Raw genomic sequence first — 20932 nt, 5'->3', positions numbered from 1 at the left:
ATTATTTTTATTATATTAACTGTTCAGCCAAACCTGGCTAACAATACAGAAGTTACAATGATGCGGATCATGTGCACTCATGTTACCGTATCAAATAACATAAAATTGACCTTTGGTCTGTACAAGGTAACTTGTCTTGGCTGTGTTTTAGTAGACTAGTATTTTGTAAAATACAGTCACATTTCAATTATTATACATTATATATGTATATAGGTTATTAATATTTTGAAATAAGTTTTAAAACTTATTTTTCTTAAAACATAGAACAGTAACTAAAGAAGTAAAGCAAACAATTATCTCTTCTAGTTAAGATCTTTGTACTGCTTGATGTAGGATGCTAAACCTTTAAAAAATTGCACGCGGGAGATATGAAACAAAAATGTTTTTTTAGGTTTTTATATATACATTTGAATAACTAAAAAAATTATAAATGATTTCATTAATACCATAGAATTCCACTATAATTTATCAAGCTTAGAAACTAAGATGTATTTTCATCTAAAAAACTATGAAAAGAAAAAAATGGCACTAAGTCTATTAAAATGGTTGAGAAAGCCACTAGGGGGACATTCTTATCTTCCGATTGGTTATTCATGTCATATATAGAAGTAAGTGTATATAAGGAGGCATTTTCAAAAATGGAAAGAGGTGAGTGGGGTGCCACTGTGTTTGATTTATTACATTAGCGAATTGAAAAGATAAGAGGCTCATATTTTATATTTGAACTTGTTAATATTGGTAATATGTGTGCTAAAAGACAAAGAAAGAAGTAAAAAAATCAAGTTTTATTTCTGCTAATAACTAGTTATGGGCCTCATATTAGTGTGCAAATGCCAACACTTTGTATATTTGAAAATTGTTATTAAGGTTTGTGAAAGTTCTTGAATTTTGTATCCATAAGGTTTCATGAACCTTATGTGTGTTATAAGTGTAACTGTATGTTTATAATGTGACTTAAAAAATGATGTACTACATCTGCCCTTGAGAAACAAACTTACATATATTTTGCTTTTTTCTGAGCAAAAGTGGTATATTACACATTAAAATTCAATCCCTTTATGTTGTGTTCCCTTCACAAACAAGACTATATGATGTTACTCAACTGAAGTTATGAAATATGTTGATCTTTCTGCACATTATCTCATAGTTAGTTGAAGGTTTTTAAAGGACATTTTACAATATTTTAACCTTTAAAAGTCAATGTGGATGAAACCAGTTCCATGTTTGCTGAAAGAAAAAGGAAAGTTATGTTCACATGGAATCAGTATAAATCAAATTATTTTTACAAGAGTTATTACTTCTTTGGTCCAGTTTGTTTTTGTGTTGAAATTGAGTGATCTAAGTACATATGTTTAACATGACCATAAATATTAAATAATCACAGATTCCTTTTGAGCTAATGAAATCCCAGTTTTTTCTGGCATATTAATTTAGAATCAAAATGTTAATCCAGGACTACGACTCAGACTTTGAAGAAGATTCTGGAAGTGAACCTGATGATGAAGAGCAAAGTAATGAAGGAGGAGCAGAGAATGAGGAAGCTCCAGACAGTGGAATATATAAGGAAGAACCAGAAATTACATATACAAGACCTCCTTTACATCACTCCCACTCTGCCACAGCTGAAGAATCAGTACAAAACAGATATTTAGAGGTATTTAATAAATAAAAAAAGAATGTTTTCTTTTGCATAAAATAGGAGTACATAAAATTTTCTGTCTTATGCAGCTAGTAATCAAAACAATTCATTTCCTTTTACAGGATATTTTGATCAACTGCATTAAAACCACAGTAAAATATCAGTAATATTTAAGATAAAAAATTCACTGATGCACGTTATTTTTATGTGGAGTTAAATCTCTACAATATTTTAAGGTTTGTAGCTGGTTTTGGTATGAAGAAAAAAGGAGCTAAAACTCATTGTGCTCTTAGATATTATAAAAACTTAAAAAAATCCCTAAGATATTTTGCTGATATATATTTACTGCGTTGTCTGATTATAGAATATTTCATCTTCTCTTGTTATACCTTCACTGAAAATTTCAAATATGATAATTCTGAATAACTGTATGATTATTTCACAAAATGACAAGTTTCACAAGATTTTGATCTATGGAAATAAAATGTAATTAACAACTGCAGTGTTTAATGATAATTAAGATGAGTTAATGTGTGTTTTATTCTAGTTAACAGTCACTTGCTTATGAACATGATTGTATAATGAAGCATGAGATTCTTGGAGAACTCATTCAAGCTACGTCATGCCAGTAATGTCTATAAATCAAAATGATTTTTAAGGAACATCTGTGTGTAAGAATAAAATATAAATAATTTTTGCTTTAAGGATGAAAATATCCATGTAGTTGGACGCAGAGAACCACCTCCATCTCCTGAAAACAATGGAGAAAGTGTCAGTTTAGGAAATCACAAGCAAGAACCATCTTTAGAGGTATCATCTGGACGACCACAGACAGCTAGGACCTTTATCAATTTTTCTTCTGCCAAGAAACATCAAGAAAAAGACAAAGTATTAAATAAAATTATGTAAGTAATGTTTTTTTATTTTTGGAATATGTTTGTTTATTTTAAAAATTTCTTACACCAATAGTACATAATTTATTTTTATTAAGTAATTTTGCATTAGCTGTCTCAAAAGTAGCTATTTCAAAAATAAATATTGTCTTGAAACTTATGTTTCTGAACACAGTTTTGGAGGGAAAAATTTGTTTATAAATTTGAAAAAAAATCCATATGATGTAAAATTCTCTAATGATTTATGAGTAAGCCTTGTGTATTTGATTTCATTTCTTTGCATTATGAGTATTGCTTCATAAAAGTTTCACTCAAAACCTGATCTCTAAAACATGAATACTGATCACGCAAAGGTTGAAATATACAGCTTATGTTATAATACGTTTTGTCACTGGATTCTGTTCAGTGATAATAAGGTGGATTGTAACTTAGCTTTGTTAGATTTAGGTGGTGTGGTCCACATTTACATTTTTGCTTTATTACATAATGAAAGAAGGTTATATTCAAAAACAATTCAAGCTGGTTCTAAAGCTCAGGACTGTAACTGTCCATTTACTGATGACTTTGGAAAGTCATTGCACCTTGCCTCTTTCTCTGTTTAAAAGAAATTAAGAGAATCAAGTTTTAAAATATTATTTTTACATTATCTTGAAGACAAAATAAACTATTGAATTGAAAATATAGGCCCTTAAGAATCCTCTCCTATATCATTTTACAGTTTCAAAATAGTATTAGTTTCAACCTGCTTTATTCAAATCATATATTTTGTATTTTTTGACTCATCTTCAATGATATGTAAAGTCATCTTTTATCCTTTAAGCTGTAATTATTCTTTTCTAAGTAGAAAAAAAAACATTTACAGATTTCAGTCATGTGATTGGATCATGTTTTAAACTGAAACTAGTAAGAATTATTATAACTATGTGAGTACCTCATGTATTAAATCTCAAATCTCTTCCACCTAATGGCCAGGTGGTTTAGTTGCTCGATTTATGATCTGCGTGTTATGGGTTCAAATCACTATCTCAAAAACATGCTCCCCTTTCAGCTGTGAGGGCATTATAATGTTACTGTCAATTCCAGTATTCATTGGTAAAAGAGTAGCCCAAGAGTTGGTGGGTGGTGATGACTAGCTGCCTTCCCTCTAGTCTTTCACCGCTAAATAAGCATATAACTTTGCACAAAATTCAAAACAAACCAAACTCTCTGCCTGATCAGACTAGTGGTGAGACTGTTGTAGAATTGTACTTTATTCTCAGTTATTACTGTAACCACCCAGTCCAGTGAGTGTTTAAAGTAGCCACCCAATCCAGTGATAGTATTTATAGTAATCACCTAGTCCAGTGAGAGTATTTAAAGTAGCACTCAATCCAGTGCTAGTATTTACAGTAATCACCCAGTCCAGTGCCAATGTTTCAAGTAGCCACCCAATCCAGTGCTAGTATTTACAGTAATCACCCAGTCCAGTGCCAATGTTTCAAGTAGCCACCCAATCCAGTGATAGTATTTAGTAATCATCCAGTCCAGTGCCAGTGTTTAAAGTTGCCACCTAATCCATTGATAGTATTTACAGTAATCACCCAGTCCAGTGCCAGTGTTTAAAGTAGCCACTCAATCCAGTGCTAGTATTTACAGTAATCACCCAGTCCAGTGCCAATGTTTTAAGTAGTCACCCAGTCCAGTGATAGTATTTAGTAATCATCCAGTGCAGTGCCAGTGTTTAAAGTTGCCACCTAATCCATTGATAGTATTTACAGTAATCACCCAGTCCAGTGCTAGTGTTTCAAGTTGCCACCTAGTCCAGTGCCAATGTTTAAAGTAGCCGCTCAATCCATTGATAATATTTACAGTAATCACCCAGTCCAGTGCCAGTGTTTAAAGTAGCCATTCAGTCCAGTTATAGTATTTACAGTAATCACCCAGTCCAGTGTCAATGTTTAGTTTACAGTAACCACCCAAACCTGTGACATTGTTTACAGTAACCACCAAGTCTTGAGACAATGTTTATGGTAACCATTAAGTCCAGTGCTAATGTCTTGAGTAACTGCCCAGTTCAGTGACATTGTTTGCAGTAACTGCCCAGTCCAGTAACAGTGTTTACAGTAGTCACCCAGTCCAGTGACATTATTTACAGTAGTCACCCAGTCCAGTGACATTATTTACACTAGTCACCCAATCCAGTGACATTATTTACAGTAACCACCCAACCCAATGACAGTGTTTACAGCAACCACTCAGCTCTGTGACAATATTTACAGCAACCACCTGGTCCAGTTTTTAAAGTCCTAGTTGGATGAGCACATTTTACAGTCTTCTTCATAAGGTTTATTTTCAAGGTAGACATTAATGAAAACAAAATACAATTTGATCTTATGATTTCATTTTACAATTCTCAACATCAAGAGATGAAGAAGACCTCAGTACTAAATTTTATTTGGAAAGCTGAATAGCTTCCAAGTGTGTTTGGAATAGAAGACTATAAAGGTATATAAAAACTAGGTCAATCCATTTTCCTCACCTAAAGCTATATAAAGTGCGATTGAGTGACAGTATCATTGATCTAACTGAGCTGATTAGAGCTGACACTGCTTAGACTGTAGTTTATCAGTTGATCATGGTATGAGGTTTGTTATGTAATGTGAATTTATAAACCGGTTGTGCTTATTAAACGACCTTATGCTTAATAACAGGATAAATTTAAAATTTAGTAAATATCCAAACATTTGTAAGTTACTTGTATTTATAACAGAATTTAAAATTTCATAATAAAAACTAGAAAGTCAGTATATTTTAACCATGAAAGAATACATTAACACTGGTAACAAGAAAATTTAACAGTCAAAGTCTATACATAATTATAGTGAGATGTAAGAAGATTGATAGTTAGAAAATGAACAAGCAAAAGGTAAATATAGATGAATTCAGATAAAAAAGGTCAGAGTTCATATGTAGTAAGAAAAAATGGCAGTGAACAATGGAAAATGTCAAAAAGTTGTATATAACTGGATGTATGACAGGGTGCTATAATAATTTGTTTACAAGGAAACAACATTTGGTTGTAACCCTTAAATATGCATAAAGGAATACCATGAACACAAGAAAGAAATCAGCTGATTATTTTCTGACTAACTTTATATAAATAAGCAATTTAATAATACTTGTTTACATAGTGAATAGCCTTTGTAACTCTAGGGTGAGAGACTCGTACATCTCAGTTGTGATCTCTAAATAAAGCCCATCATTATATTTCTGTCTTGTGCACTGTTTTTACTGGATGAATGAAACTAGGTTTAAACTAATATTGATAAGAATAATGAATAAATATAAGTTGCTAGTGAGTTTCTAAGATCAAGTCAGATTGGTGTTAACGCAACATCTAAAATCTGAAACTTTGAGGTGACCCATTTTGAAAAAATACAGGCTAATAAAATTACTTTAGTTATTGTCAATGTTATCTATAGTATAATTGATGTAGTGCACAATAGCTTATAAAGAAGAATGCTTACTTAAATAAATGTGTTGAAGCATTGCACACCATAAATAATAATATTATTTATTATGATTATGATAACTGGTAGTAACTTATGGAGTGTTTTTATTATCTTGAACAGGAAACGAGGAGTAGAAGTGTTGGAGTTTGTAACGCTGGATAGTTTAACTTTTGATCTGTTTGATTTGCCTCCTGTTAAATATGAAATTTACATCCGTAACTTTGGCCGATCAAACACAAAACAGGTAAGATTTTAATTTTTTATATAGACATATCTATCTTACATTACAAAATAGAAGTACCTAAAGGCATTTTTGGTTGCAAATCCTTAATGGAATGACATTTAGTGAATACTCCATCAGTATTTTGGTGTATTCTATAATAGGCTAGCTTACATCACAAAATAGAAGTACCTAAAGGCATTGGTGGTTGCAAATGCTTTATGGAATGATATTTAGTGAATGCTCCAAGTCAGTTATATCAGTATTTTGATGTATTCCATAATAGGCTAGGTAATGAATATTACAATTGTATATTTTTTATTTACAGTAAATTATCATAACAGATGAAATTCTGTTTTCCATAGCACATACCCATAGTTAAAAATTTACTGCTGTATTTTGTAACAGTTTACCATTTTGAACACATGTTAACTACTACAATGATATTGTTATGGTGTTAATAAGAGAAGTAATGTTATTCTGTAAATATAAGCAGCATTAATGTATTGGCTTCATCTCTTGATTTAAAATCTACTCATTCCAACATCAGCTTAATTCTACAATAATCATAGATGTAAAGCACTTATAGTTAATCTAAAACCACTAAAGAATAAAAAAGTTAAGGGAGTTTTATCTAAATTAAATTTTGTCGTCATTCAAAGAAAAAATTACGAATCGTGAAATATGTGCTTTCATTAAAGACTTAACAAATAAATCGCAGCTCACTGAAATATAAAAATTATAATAAATTTATAGTAAATGCCATAAAACATATTTGCCATATTTCTTTCAAGTTGACCATTATTTCTGGAAAAAACAACTTGTTTTTGTTATTAAGGTTGCTGTGTCCATTTATACAAAATTTGGTTACAACACAAGACTGTTTTATATATATCCTTATTACAAATCTATTTTTTTTTTTCATAATGAACCTTTGGTATGCAATGTTATGTAGGCTTCTTGTATTTTGTTTTTCTATACAAATTTCACCTAAAGTCCAACATAATCACATACACATAGAGCTTGAACTGTAACACTCAACAAAATTTTTATTTTTATTTCTGAACATAGCTTGCAAATCACAGCATATATAACTTATGAAATACTGAGTATACCATGATTGTTTGACTTGAATTTTAAAGAAATATCCCAGGATTTTATGGAATACTATCGGCATTATAAACACAGCTGTGAATTAAAAGTCAAAATATAATGGGGTGATAAATTTGAGAAATTGTTTTAGTAATATAAAACTTTAGCATCTTGTAACAGTACATTATAAAAAACTGGAATAAATTCATAGTATAGTGTGTTCAGAATTTAATAGTATTTAGTAAATTATACTTAACATAGTTGATCATTCATAGCAAAAAACAATTATTGAAGTTTAACATTTGGTGTTATTAGTTACAGATGGAGAAAGAAAATAACGAAGCTTCATTAATGTACCAGACTGTTATTCTTCAAAAAAATTTGAAATTAGTTAATGTGTTGTCAGAAGCCAATTTTAGTAATCCTTTTAAAAAATGTATAAACAAATTTAAGTCCAATACAGTTCTTTCTAACATTTAAATAATCTAGTATTACTGTTAATATTAGTCTTAGGTACTTCTAAGCCTAGTATTAAAATGTACAAGAGATATTTCATACATCACAAGTTTTATACAGTAAATTTGTACTGGTATGTATAAAAACAAAAAAAGGCAATAGTCACCATGTTTGTGTTTATTAAACATTCTAGGTGACTGTACAAACTGATAACTTTGAAGATGAAGAAATACAGACTAATGAAATCGACAATAGAGACAAATGGACTCAGAAACCTCCTCATGATCACTTAGGAGTAGGAGGTTAGTAGGATTTTGAATAAGCTTATATATAATAGAAACAGACTGTCTTAATTATCATAGTAAATTATTGTATCACAATAATTAATAATAGATATTTTATGTGAAAACTGATAAATGAAAAGTAACTTTGAGATCACTAGTGTTACTCTTCAAAGAAGTTAATTCTTTATCTATGTCTGCTCTCTTCCTTTGTTTACATTTGTTTTTCTCTAAATATTTCAATGTTTGTATTTCAAAGTACAACAGTGGTTACTTTTTTGCATTAAACTTTGACACAGTAGTGATGCTACCTTTTATGTGTCAAACTCAGTTTATAATGTCTAAAATGTTTGTTGTAAAATACTTACGTCATCTTGCATTCATTGATACAGTTATTCCTATGCACAACATTAGATATGTTTTTCACCCATTGTTTATCCTTTCATTTTGGTGCCTTTTATCATGTGTCAACGTTTGTGTATATTTTATTATGTTAGAATGTATATAACTTGATATTAATTCATGCAATTTGTATGTACATTATTCATTTTAGAGATGTATATCATTTGTGCATAACTTATTCTGCAGACATTTGTAGAGTATTGTATATTTCTAAAATATTATGAATAAACCTTTTTTTTAGGTTTTCTAGCTGTTATTTTTGCATAATTTGCTTTTATTTTACCTCAATTTAGACAATTATAAAAATAATATAAATTAAGCAGGCATAACTGTATGGGCCTACAATCTATGATTGTCATATTGAACTCAATGCTGAATTCATGTGATGGGGATACTTGTCCTACCCCTTATATACTAGCAATGGAACAGATGTGACAAAAATATTCGTTATTCCTTCTGCATTGCATAAAAGATCATGACAGACAGAATCATCGTACCCACTTAAGAGGTTAAACATGACTGAACTTAGGTCATGTAAAGTTATTGAGTTAGTTTTCAAGCACATGTTGATGTTTTTTACAATCTATGAGTGAAATATTCCTTTCTTTTTTCGCTCTCTGCAATTAGTAACAAGAATATTGTTGTTTGTAATAAGTATCAACTTGTATTTGACAAAGAGTTAATCTACACATCAAATGTTTTTGCCCTTGTTGATTATCTCATGAGTGAACATTACTTTCTCTGTTACCTTGGTAAGCAAATGCTTAGTAATCTGGCAATCTAGTGGGTACTAGGTGTTTTTAAATTGTTGAACTTTAAAACTTCATTTACATAACTTAACAGGGATTTTTTTTTAGATTAAATACAATGGAGAAAAATATAACATTTCTGAGTATTTTATTTATTAAATAAGGACTTTTTAAAAAAATTCCTCTTTTTGTAAACTGTGTTTTTAAGAGTTAGTTCTTAATAGTGTATGCTAAAATTTAACTAAAAAAAAACATAATTAAATGTTTATGTAAAAATTCCATAAATATAGATAACATTAAATTTAAAAAATAATTCAGCCACAATATTTTTATTTATGTATATAGTGTTTTAATAATTTTGTAATTAAAAATCTTAAAAATAGTTATACATTTTCCAGATTCTTTCACTATTTGTATTCTTGGCATGCTTTTATATTGTGGTGGTATAGGCTGAAATGTGAAACGTATTTGCTCATATTGGAAAACGGTTGAGTTTTTTTCTTTTGTCTAGGTCATTGTTATTCTCATCTTGTAATTTGAACTGAGATTTCTATGTCAAATTTATGCTAATGGTGTAGTCTAAGCTAAGTTCTTCTAAACTAAGGTGAATTTTATAGGATCAGTAGAAGGATCTAAGTTTAGAAAAACCTACGCTGCGCTTACATGAGTTTGTTCATTAAGAGTCTGATATGAAGCATAAAGAACTGATAGTATGGGTGCAAGTAACACTCTTTTATAAATAATATTGGGTAATATTTTGTGGTCCTAAAATTTTGGTTGGGTATAGCAAAAATTTGACAAAAATAAGATAAGCCAATAGAATTGAATACTTCAGGTTCACATAAAATCTTGCAGGTGATATGGATCGCACTGTGTCTGGAGGAGTAGGATGGAGCAGTGTAGTTCAAACAGATGCCGTCCAGTTAACTCAGTTTGTGCAAAATGCTTCACAGGTAAGTTTTCATTATTTTGTAGATTTAAGTGTGATGATAGTAAATGACAATACATAGAAAATACAAATAATAGAATGATATTTCAAAAGATGATGGTTATGCTCGATGTTCCCTCTAATTCTTTCGATCAATGTGTGGAATAAATTTTTTTGTGCACCAGTATCAAGGCAATGTATGGATGTGAGCTACCATTTTTTTAGGGGGGAGGAGGAGGGGGATATTTTTAGACCATAGATCTTATTGGATCATTAGGCCGCTTTGCAATGCTACCAGTTGGTTATTTTGGCATTAGGCTTATCAATTGCCAGGGTCATTAAAGCCATCAACATGTTGATACTCCTCACCATTCCTGGGGATGTGAGCAGCTGGAGTAATGAAGTGAGTGGCACTTGATTGATTGTTGTGCAGCTGCGCAGCTTAGAGGGAACACTGGTTAAGTTTCATTATCTTTCTGTTGCTTAAGGTATGAATAAGTGAATACATTATTCAATGAAACACAGAGAAAATTTTAGAAATATAATAATAATTAAATTTTATTATGTGAATGATTCGAACCTTTCACTGGTATCTTCAGCAGTTTGAGTTTTATTTCAGAAACTCAAGAAATATTTTTGATTTTCTATATTGTTATGTTTTACTATGTGAATGAATTGAGCCCTTTCATTGGTATCTTCAGCAGTTTGAGTTTTAATTGGTTTGGTTCATTCAGAAACACAAAATATGTTTGACTAGCGAAAGTACCTGGCTTCACTTGGATTATTAGGTTGATATTGTGTGTATTCTGAACTCATTTTAACATAAAATAATATCCTGTATACTTTTTTGCTAAGCAACATGACATAAAAGCCATTGTTGAAATGTATCATTACTAAAATGCACTGGCATTTCTAAATATTAGAAGTTGTTATTATAAGGAACCACTTCTTTTCTATATGGTTTTTCATTAGCTTGCCTCAATAAAAAGACGCGTGCATGCACATGGATAAATGATACTCATGTGCACACCCTCAGGGTCTACGTAGTATGGGTGCAAAATTCAGGTTTCTAGGTTCTTTCCTCTTGAAGCTATGGCTGTCACACACACACATGCATCTGTCTGTCTGTAATTTCTGTTTGTAAAATAAGGAACAAGTTCTTTTCTATGTGATTTTTTGCCAGTTTGCTGAATTAAAAAGATGTACATGTACATGGATAAGTAATACCCAGGTGCACACATCCAGAGTCCACTTGGTATGGGTGCAAAATTTCAGGTTTCTAGGTTTTTTTCTCTTGGAGCTATGGTGGTCACATTTCTTTTCTATTGGTTTTTACTAGCTTGCCTCATAAAAAGATGCGCATGTGCTCATGCATGTAGAGAAGTAATAATACCCAGATGCACACCTTTAGGGTCCACTTAGTATAGGGGCAAAATTTCAGGTTTCTAGGTTCTTTTCTCCTGGAGCTATGACAGTCACACACACAAAGACTAACAGACACACACTTTTATTATTATAGATTTTCTACGTTGTTGATATGTTTTAATAGTTTTTTAAGGTGTTAAAAAAGTTGCAGAGCCTAAGATCTCAATCCCCAAATACATGTTAGAAACAATTGTGTTTTTACTGATTGTCAAAGAGCTGTTTATATTATTGTTATTCAAGATATCGGTGTATCTGTCATTTACTGGGTATGCTTTTTTTTGCATTTGTTTAAAGCTGATGTTTAATTAAACACTCTTAATATATAGTATGTTTTCTTGTATACTCCTCAAACTTCTGAATATTTATTGTATAAATATTAAGAGCAATAATAACAACCTACCCTAAATACAAAATTTATCTTACTAGTTTTTTCCACATTAGAAAATATTAAAGTTATTTCAGAATTTGTGGTACAGAAGTAATAAAAGAAGAAGTGAAGGTGTTAATAGGTTCTGGTAATGTAATAAATGAAAATATGAATTGTTCAGGTGTAAAATCTTTTTACAGCAATTATAAAATCATAGCAATTTTCTTTAGTTCTTCTTCAAATTTTATCAACCTTCTTTTTAACATGCAGGTCATACTTACATTGCTTGATGAAGAGTTAGCTGAAGAAAACCAATGGCAGTTGACTTTTAGCGAAGGAAGTACAAGTTTGAGTCATGGTTTCCTACGACTGGGCTTCATTCCATTTCGCATAGGTGTGAAATATCAACATTCAGTACTAAAATCAGTTTATAGCATTTTATTTCAATTTTATTGTGTGTATGAATTTTTATTTACTTAAATATATATGTACTAGTAAGTACTAGTTACTTACATGACCATGCTTCATTTTATAGTTTTCCAACTTTTAAAATAGAAAACATATGTCGACTGAAAACTAAGACTGTATTATGAATTACTATAAACTTTCTAACAGTAGTGTTTTGTTGTTATTTATTAAATTACTGGTTTACTGCTTTTTAATATGATCTCTTTCATCTCATGATTTCATTTTTTTGTAAATAAAATTGCCTGCTTCATTTTAACCACGAATAAATATCTTTAGTTTATTGCAGGCAAACTTTCAAAATGAATAACACTATTTTTAAAACATTTTAATTATAAGTAAGTTTTTAAAATCAGACTTTTAAACTAAAATCAAAGGTTAGACCTAGTTTTCATAGCTATTACTCTTCAACATTCATATTGTATTAGTTGGCAACCATTATTTCAATAATTCTAAAACAATACTACAACCTCTCACCGAAAGCTATCTCAACCTTGATTTGCCCTCTAAGCATTGCTAAAATTTTTGACAGTGCACCAGTGTTTTATACTCCTTCATTTTTGCACCATTGCAGCAACATGTGCTGATCATGTGACTACACTCTACAAGTCATACTGCACCACCTATACAACCATTGCAGTACAATACTCACTTTCTCAGTTGGCATTCTAATGTGTAGATGTGCTTTTTAACTCGTTCCCCATGTGATTACAGGATTTTGATTGTGCTTGATCACAAAATTATATCAGTTTCAACTTCAAGTTTCCACTTTTTTGTGTTTGATTTCCATTGTTTCTACTCATTGTTTTAGAAATGTTTCTGTTTCCTACTTTGTTCATTTGATTTTAAGATTTAATATGGTGGGTGATGAAATTCCTGTCATAAGTAGAATACTAGTCCCCAGGTCTTGGGGTCAACGATGTCTGCTGGGGAAGCACAGGCTCTGGTTCGTGTCATATGTTCGGACAACAATTTTTTGCCTTTCATGTTATGATTTTTTTGAAGAGGAATATAATTACTGTGTGGAAATTGTCTTTCTATGGCACTTTCGACCTGTTAACATGCCTCCACATAATCTGCCGAGTTAGGTATTGTTCATTTCCACAGGAGATCTGTGTTACGTTTTTCAGTAAGTATTTCTCACTTCCTGTAGGTATACCCTTGTTCAGTGACTTTATGCGAGCTTGGGTGAAAGGACTGAATTTCTTCACTCAATGATTTAGGTCATTCTTGTCTTCTCTGCTCAGTTTTGGGTACGTTAGATTTTTATATTTCTTTTACCATCTAGGTTAATTTAGTTTAAACTTGTGTTTGGAGTTTGATTATTCCTTTGTTTTTGTTTGAATTTTTACTTCTTTTCACTGTTAATGTTATTTAGTTTGTAAATTCTTTTTTCTTTACAACTAGTCACATTTAATTGGGGATTAGGTTTGAGTTGAACTTTGTTATTGTTAACTGGGTACCTTTTTATTCTCATATTCTTTAGAGTAGGTTTTAGTTTTGTGTCCTTTGTCTAAAAGATTCTTTGGGTGGACTAATGTGTTTGATATTTAAGGGTTGTTGGTTGCTCTTTTAAATTTCTCTAGTGGTTTTGTACTTTAGGTGTTATTTATTGTTTTATATTTTAGGTCGAATTTCATAGTTTTGCATGTTTGTTATTTTTATGTACTTTGTAGACTTTATATGTTTCTATGTTTTGTTAGATCATTAGTATTGAATATTTTCTCTCAGTATGTTTAGTTATGTGTCTTTTTAACTACAGTTCCTGACAGTTTTGTGGTTTCTACAGGATCTGTTTGTGGGTTTCTGCTTTCCGTTTAGCTCTCCCTTTATCCATTTCCCAGATCTCCTTCCCTCATCCAATCATCTTGCTGAATTTGTTTGAGACCTGCTACACAAACGAGCTATCAAATGGGTGGTGCCCATTTAACTGGGATTTTACTCCCATCTGTTTGTTGACTCCAACAACACAGGAGATTAGAGTCCCATCATAGATGTTCCCTGGCTGTTTTCTTATTTGGAGACACCTCGTTTCCCAATGGAGTCCTACCTTTCACTTTGGTGGATTTTTTTGCCTCTGTGTCACATCGTTTTTCTTCAGTTTGTTCACGAGGATTCTGTCTTTCAGCTCTGGGCAATGCCATTTGGTCTTTTTCAGCTCTGTATGTGTTTTGTTGAGTGGTATGCTCTTTTGCACGTCATTTTCACTCGCTGGGTCTTCAGACTCACTATTATATGGACAACTGGCTTCTGCTCACCTCTTCCTGTGCCTAGTCAGTCACTCACACCCACTTACTTCTTCAAGAAGATGCTCAGGTGGGGTTTCTCATCAAGTTGGAGAGGTCCTTTACTATCGTTTGTATTATCTTATTCATTTGGGTGTTCTCTTCACTTCCTGTCTTGGTCAAGATCAGCCTTCTCCATTTCAGCTCCGGGATATGGAGTGGGCAGTCATAAAGTCCCTACTTTCTCCTCCTCTCTCTGCATGGGAGGTTCTATCTCTTCTGGGGTTATGGGGCTCCCTCAGAAGCTCTTATTCCCTTAGGTCAGGTGCACATGCATTTCCTTCCTTTTTTTCTGATCCTGTGTCTTTGCTCTGGGACTCACCCCTCATGTAGTGTCTTTCCTTGCCTGTACCATTTCTCCTTCCTTCTTGTCTATGTACCAGAGGCATTGGCCTTACTTCAAACTTTGGTCTATTGGCCATGGCTTTTGACCATCCTGTCCTTCTGTTCCTCACCTGTCCCAGTTCTTCATCTGGTTGTTTGTTCAGGGCTTGTCTGTTTCAACTATTGCTCTTTCCAGGGCTGCCCTGTCAGTCACCTTCCTTTTTCACAGAATGCCTTCTCTTCCTTGTTTATTTCCGTCTTTTTCCATTCCTTTTGCCTGGTCCATACTCCGCATTCCTTTGTTTTGGCACGTTGGGATCTCAATATTGTCCTTCATGCCCTGTCCAGTTCTCCTTTTGAACCCATTGCAATGTGGTCCTTGTACTATTTTTCCCTTAAGACCTATTTTCTCCCTCTCCTGGCATGTGGTTGTCATCATTCTGATATTTATGCCATTACTGTTTCCTGCATCCTTTTCCATTCCTTGTTTGTTCTCCACTATCCAGATGGGACATCGGCTGCCTAGGAATGTTTTTGGGCTATTTCCTTACCTTCCTTTTCCCACCTGTTCTCCCATTTGGATTTAGATCATCTACTTTGTCCAGTTTGTTATCTGCTATGTTATATGGCTTATACTGCCTATTTTAGTGGTTCTTGTTCTTGTCTCTCTGTTCCATGGAATTCCTCCATTTCCTGCGATCTTTCACGTATTATTCTCACTGGTTGGGTTCGTCTACTCATACGACTGCCGTATTCTGACGTGTCCATGGACAGTCACCATCTACATCAAGTTTCTTCACACCAAATTTGTCATCTCACTATGTCTTTAGCTGCTTGCAACTTCTGTCTTTTGGAGGAGATCATTCAGTCATCCCACTTTTGTTCCCCTTTCTCCAAAATCTCTCAGCTACAGCTCTGATAGCATAGTTTGAAGAGGAAACATTCAGATTTGTGTCAGATGGAAGTACACTAAACCTGTGTACTTCCATAATGCTCACTTTTTAGATGGGGTGTTTCTGTAAGACTGCTTATCTGGGTGTGTGTATATATATCTGTATTTTTTATTATTGTTATGAGTAAAGCAGATGGGGATTTTTGCCCATCCCTACTGACCAGTGATTCTTGCAATCAGGGTCTTACTGCTTTTCAGAATAGGGAATTGTATGCACTTGTTGCACTGTCTTCAGTGTGTGTTTCCTCCGGACTTCCCAATGCATATTTCTCCCCCTTTTCTTCTAGTGGAGCACAGTTCCAGTTCAAGTCATTGGAATGGTTGACCATGGAGGTTTCCTTTGGAGTGGGATTTGTACGATAAAACAAGCTTCATAGTTATATGTTCCCACTCTGTGAGAAGATGGCTATTGTTGTTATATTTAATATTATACAATATCATAGTATGCTCAATCCAAGGCACTTCTCCCTAATGTTTTTTGCATTGATAGACTGCACTTGTTGATCATGAAATAAAAATTTTATGCAAAGTGTTTCTACTGGATGTTTTTTTGCCTGGATGGACCACATTTGCTATACTCAATAAAAACACAAGGTACTTTTCCTGGATGGATCACATTTGCTATACTCAATAAAACACAAGGTGCTTCTCCTGGATGTTTTTGCCCAGGCTGACCTCACTTGTTGTTCCTAAAATTTTTCTTTTTTTATGCAAGGCACTCCCACTGGATGTTTTCTGACCAGATGGACTGCATTGTCATACTACATCATGTCACAAGGGGCTTTTTCTGGTTGTTTTTGCCTGGGCAGTCTGCACTTGTTGATCTCTAAATATATTATTATCAAGATATAAAACATTCAATCTTATACAAGGCACTTCCACTGAATGTTTTCCAGCCAGATGGACCACACTTGACATACTCCATAATATCACAAGGTGTTTCCCCCAGATGTTTTTGTCTGTGCTGACTGCACTTGTTTATCACACAATCTGTTAAGTACAAAATACAAAATGAAAAGTACTATGCAAGTTGCTTCCACTGGATGTCTTTTGCCCGAATGGACCACATTTGACATAATCTGACATATACCAAGGTGCTTCCTCCAGATGTTTTGCCTGGGCTGACCATACTTGGTTATTTTAATATAAATCCAAGACACTTCACCCTGGATGTTTTTTGCCCAATCTTATGCAAGGTGCTTCCATTGTAGTTTTTTGTCTGGGTGGACTGCGCTTGGCCTATTCATATATGTATTTATGGTCCTTTAGCCCTACCACGTATTCTTATATCTGATTACAGGCACCTTCTTCACATATAACTATGATTGTGTCATGGCTTATGCTTGTTACATATGTGGACATCTTTTGTACTATCTGTTGTCCATGGGTGAAATCTGTATTACATGACATGGTGCCTGTCTATTAAGTTCTACCCTATGTGTCCTAGTTTGTTCCTTACTGGATGAAGAGCATACCTGTTCCAGAAGTAGTGCTATACCCCACAGGTATGCCTCCTTTTATAAATGTGGCACACACACCTGTTCTGTCATGGCAGTTGTTCTCTGCTTGTTTGATTAGTTTTGTGCCTTCACCGGCCCCTCCACTTTTGCAATGTGGGATTCTAGTTTGGGTGAGAGGAGGTGGTACCGTTTCAGAGGTTAACATTTTCCTGCAATGAAAATGTATTTCTGATAGGTACTTATCTCCTCTTACCCACTTTCAGCCCTTTACCCCATTTATATGCCTGTGTTTCTGGTTTGTATCTGTGATCAAACATATTTTAACAAACTTAGAAAGGTTAATATTCTTATTTTCTAAACATTTTGCAAGAATGGTAATTTTTGAGAATTTTTCTATTTAGTGTAGGTTTTGAGCAGCCAACATTATTAATGAAAAATTTGATATACAAATTTTATTTATTATCTTTCCACATATAAGGTGTAATAACATTGTTAAAGGAAGTAATGAAAACATGCAAATTGCATGTCTTTTAAGATGTTGCTAAACAAAACAAACAACTCTAACAAATAATCTATCATTTATTTCCCAGGCTTTTTATTCATAGACAGTGTAAAAAGTATTATTTTTAGTCAACCTTCCATTTTGTTAACATAATTCTTGCTGGGTTTTCAGATTGTCCTGTAACCTCATTGGCTTTTTCCACCACTCACATCAACTACCTTCTTACCATTCATGGCTCACCACATGAGGTTTGTAATAAAGTCAAATATGTAGAATAATCAGTTGAAGTTTATATTTGCTATTATCATAAGGATAATTCACATACATGTTGAAATGTGAATTATAAAAAAACTTAACTTTTGATGTGAATAGTAGGTAAATACACTTCACTGTGTAAAGTGATCTAAAATAAAGTTTAAATCCACAGTATAAAAATACTCATTTTATATGGATGCTAGTTTCGAAACTTTCACATGTCATCTTCAGTCCAATATTTGTTACAAATGTTGCACTGAAGAGGACACATGAAAATACCAAGAAACTAGTGTCCATATAAATTTGGTATTGTTCCATTATCGTGGTTTTAATGTGAAATTTATAAACTATTTTATTTTGAGAATAATGTATTTTTTTATCTTTAAATCAGTTTCTATTTATAATGACAGTATGAATTAAAGTTGCACTGGCTTTTGTATGTATATACTTAGGTAGTATTTAGTATTTTGTAGAAGGCTGTGAAAAGGCTTCTAAAATATTTACCAATATTATGAGATCTGAGAATTTGATAATTTTTGCAGTTATTGACTTAATTTTTTTAAGGCAACAGAAACACCTGAGTTGGATGAAAAAGGTATCATATGTGTGTGGAATATCAATAATCCATCCAAACCTGAAGAGTAAGTTTGTAATGATTAAGAATGTTTGAAAAAGCTTGAAAGATTAATTATGAAAAAAAGGAGTACTTTTATTTTTCATTTTAAACCTCATTAATATTATACTGTTGTGTTACTTTCTGATATTTCTGGCGTTGTCTTAATGGTGTTTAAAATGCTTATTTTGAGTTTCCCATCATGTAACATTTTTTTCTCACTTGCAATACCCATTTTAATAAAGGTACAAAATTAGACCTTATAGAGTAATTTGAAAAGTTTGTGAAGAGGCATGAAAAGAGTCAGGAACACCATTCAATAAATTATAAATGAAGAAAAAGAGAAATAATAAAAAAAGCATCCAATGAAGATTAATTGTATTGGTGAAGTTTCACAAGTTAGCCTACAGTAAATGGAAACGAGTGGTAAGGCAAACCTACCAGATGACAACTGATTTGATGATAAAAAAGCCATTGCTGCAAAGTGAATAAAGCTGAAAGTTTATATTTAATATCACCTATCACTGTTTAAAGTTTAGAATGATTAACTGATTAGGAGTTAGCTTGTTATTGATAAAGTGTGGTGCTCAATATAGCATTAACACTATATATGCCTGCTTGGGCATTTTGATCAACCTGGCAATCACTATGTAACCATGAAACTACACATATTATAAATTTAATGTTGTAAGTGTATCATTACAAAATTTGTCAAGCTTTTAGTAAACTTTACAAGTCTTTTGTACACAAAAAATCAAATTTTTTAATTTAGTATTTTTACTAAAGATTTGTCTGAACTTATGGAGTCAGAGTTGAACTCAAACTCTGACTAATCTGATTGCAAGGTTATTTTCATGTTAAGAGTTAAGAATAACTTATTTATTTTATAGATTTCAAATTAAATTGCATAACCTCTAAAACCTCCTAAATTAATGTCAAAGTTATTTTTCTTCAGTAAAACTTTGTATTTTATATTTGCTTTATTCTCTACTCTAATACCATATACAGGCTCGATCCTTTTCACTGACTTTGTAACCACCACAGAGAAAATACAAAATAAGTTTAAGTTACCTTCTTTCTTTCTTTCTAGAACGACTAAACATTGTTACAGACAAATATATTACACACTATTCTTACAGCCAAAGCTAATAAAATTCAAATCTCCCATCATTTAGATTTATTGCTTTACTGCCACACTTAAATTAGCACTAAAGTGAATTACCACAACAGGTAAGCCTTGTGTAAACACAACACTGAGTTACCAGCATGCTCAGTCAAATGAAAACATGCTGCATGTGAGAAACATGTTCATGCTATTGAGTTTTTCTCTATACAAGTTTTCTGATCTAACTTAATAAGTTTCTAATTTATACATTTTTTATATCTTGAAGTCTAGATTAAATTTGGCCTCATTTTTTGTAGTGTTGCTTGCACTTGACCTTAAATTTTAGTTTTTTCTAGGTATACCTTTTAGAACACAAAATATTAACACGCAACATAAAAACAATGTCCTAAAACTTGTAATTTTACTGGTCTTCTAACTAAGTTATATGTGCATTAAAATATTTTTCTTACTTCGTTGAGGCAACCTTGGTGATTGTAAACTGTGAAATTGATGCAGAATAATTCGGAACCAATCATGATAACAAGCTAACCTCATAAGGAAGACAGCAAATTAAAATTTTCTCTTTCTGTTGGTTATAAGTTATCCAGTAGTAAATGTCATTGAGAATTATTCACATTTTTTAAAGACAGCATATGCTAGGAGTGGTGTGGCATATGAATTTCAGTTCATGGTATATAACTCGTTAAAGCAAAAAGAATAGACGCAATTGGAAATGTATAAAATAATATGCAGGTGGAAAGAAATTCTAAAATGGGCAATTCAGAACAAAGAAATGTCACGTGATAAATGAAAGTGAAGATTGAGAATTTATTTAAATATTTCTTTTTGAAATTAAGGGTTATATAATATTAAGAAGTGAATTTTAAACCACGTTTTGATGCCAAGTTTATTGACATACATTGATAAGAAAGAATTTTAATTAGATTTTGAATGTAACTCTAAAAACGTTCTGACATGCACACTTTGACCTACCTGTATCTAGAAGATTAAGGGAATTGGGAAGATTC

General features: G+C 32.3%; 1 protein-coding gene across 1 annotated transcript in view; it reads left to right on the top strand.

Annotated features, from left to right (window-relative positions):
• The window catches only part of LOC106460935 (WD repeat-containing protein 60-like), a 65567-nt gene extending 46736 nt beyond the window's left edge, over positions 1 to 18831 (top strand). Inside the window, exons 13-20 of the mRNA XM_013920692.2 lie at positions 1454 to 1654; positions 2345 to 2544; positions 6144 to 6267; positions 7985 to 8093; positions 10079 to 10176; positions 12214 to 12337; positions 18103 to 18179; positions 18751 to 18831. Of these exons, the coding sequence (XP_013776146.2) occupies positions 1454 to 1654; positions 2345 to 2544; positions 6144 to 6267; positions 7985 to 8093; positions 10079 to 10176; positions 12214 to 12337; positions 18103 to 18179; positions 18751 to 18831 (1014 nt within the window). The remainder of the gene's footprint in view (positions 1 to 1453; positions 1655 to 2344; positions 2545 to 6143; positions 6268 to 7984; positions 8094 to 10078; positions 10177 to 12213; positions 12338 to 18102; positions 18180 to 18750) is intronic.
• The last annotated feature ends 2101 nt before the right edge of the window (positions 18832 to 20932 follow it).

The sequence above is a fragment of the Limulus polyphemus genome, unplaced genomic scaffold (genome assembly GCF_000517525.1).
Source record: "Limulus polyphemus unplaced genomic scaffold, Limulus_polyphemus-2.1.2 Scaffold866, whole genome shotgun sequence".
Lineage (NCBI taxonomy): Eukaryota > Metazoa > Arthropoda > Merostomata > Xiphosura > Limulidae > Limulus > Limulus polyphemus.
The sequence above is the reverse complement of the archived record's forward strand: the minus strand, read 5'-3'. Positions and strand labels throughout refer to the sequence as shown.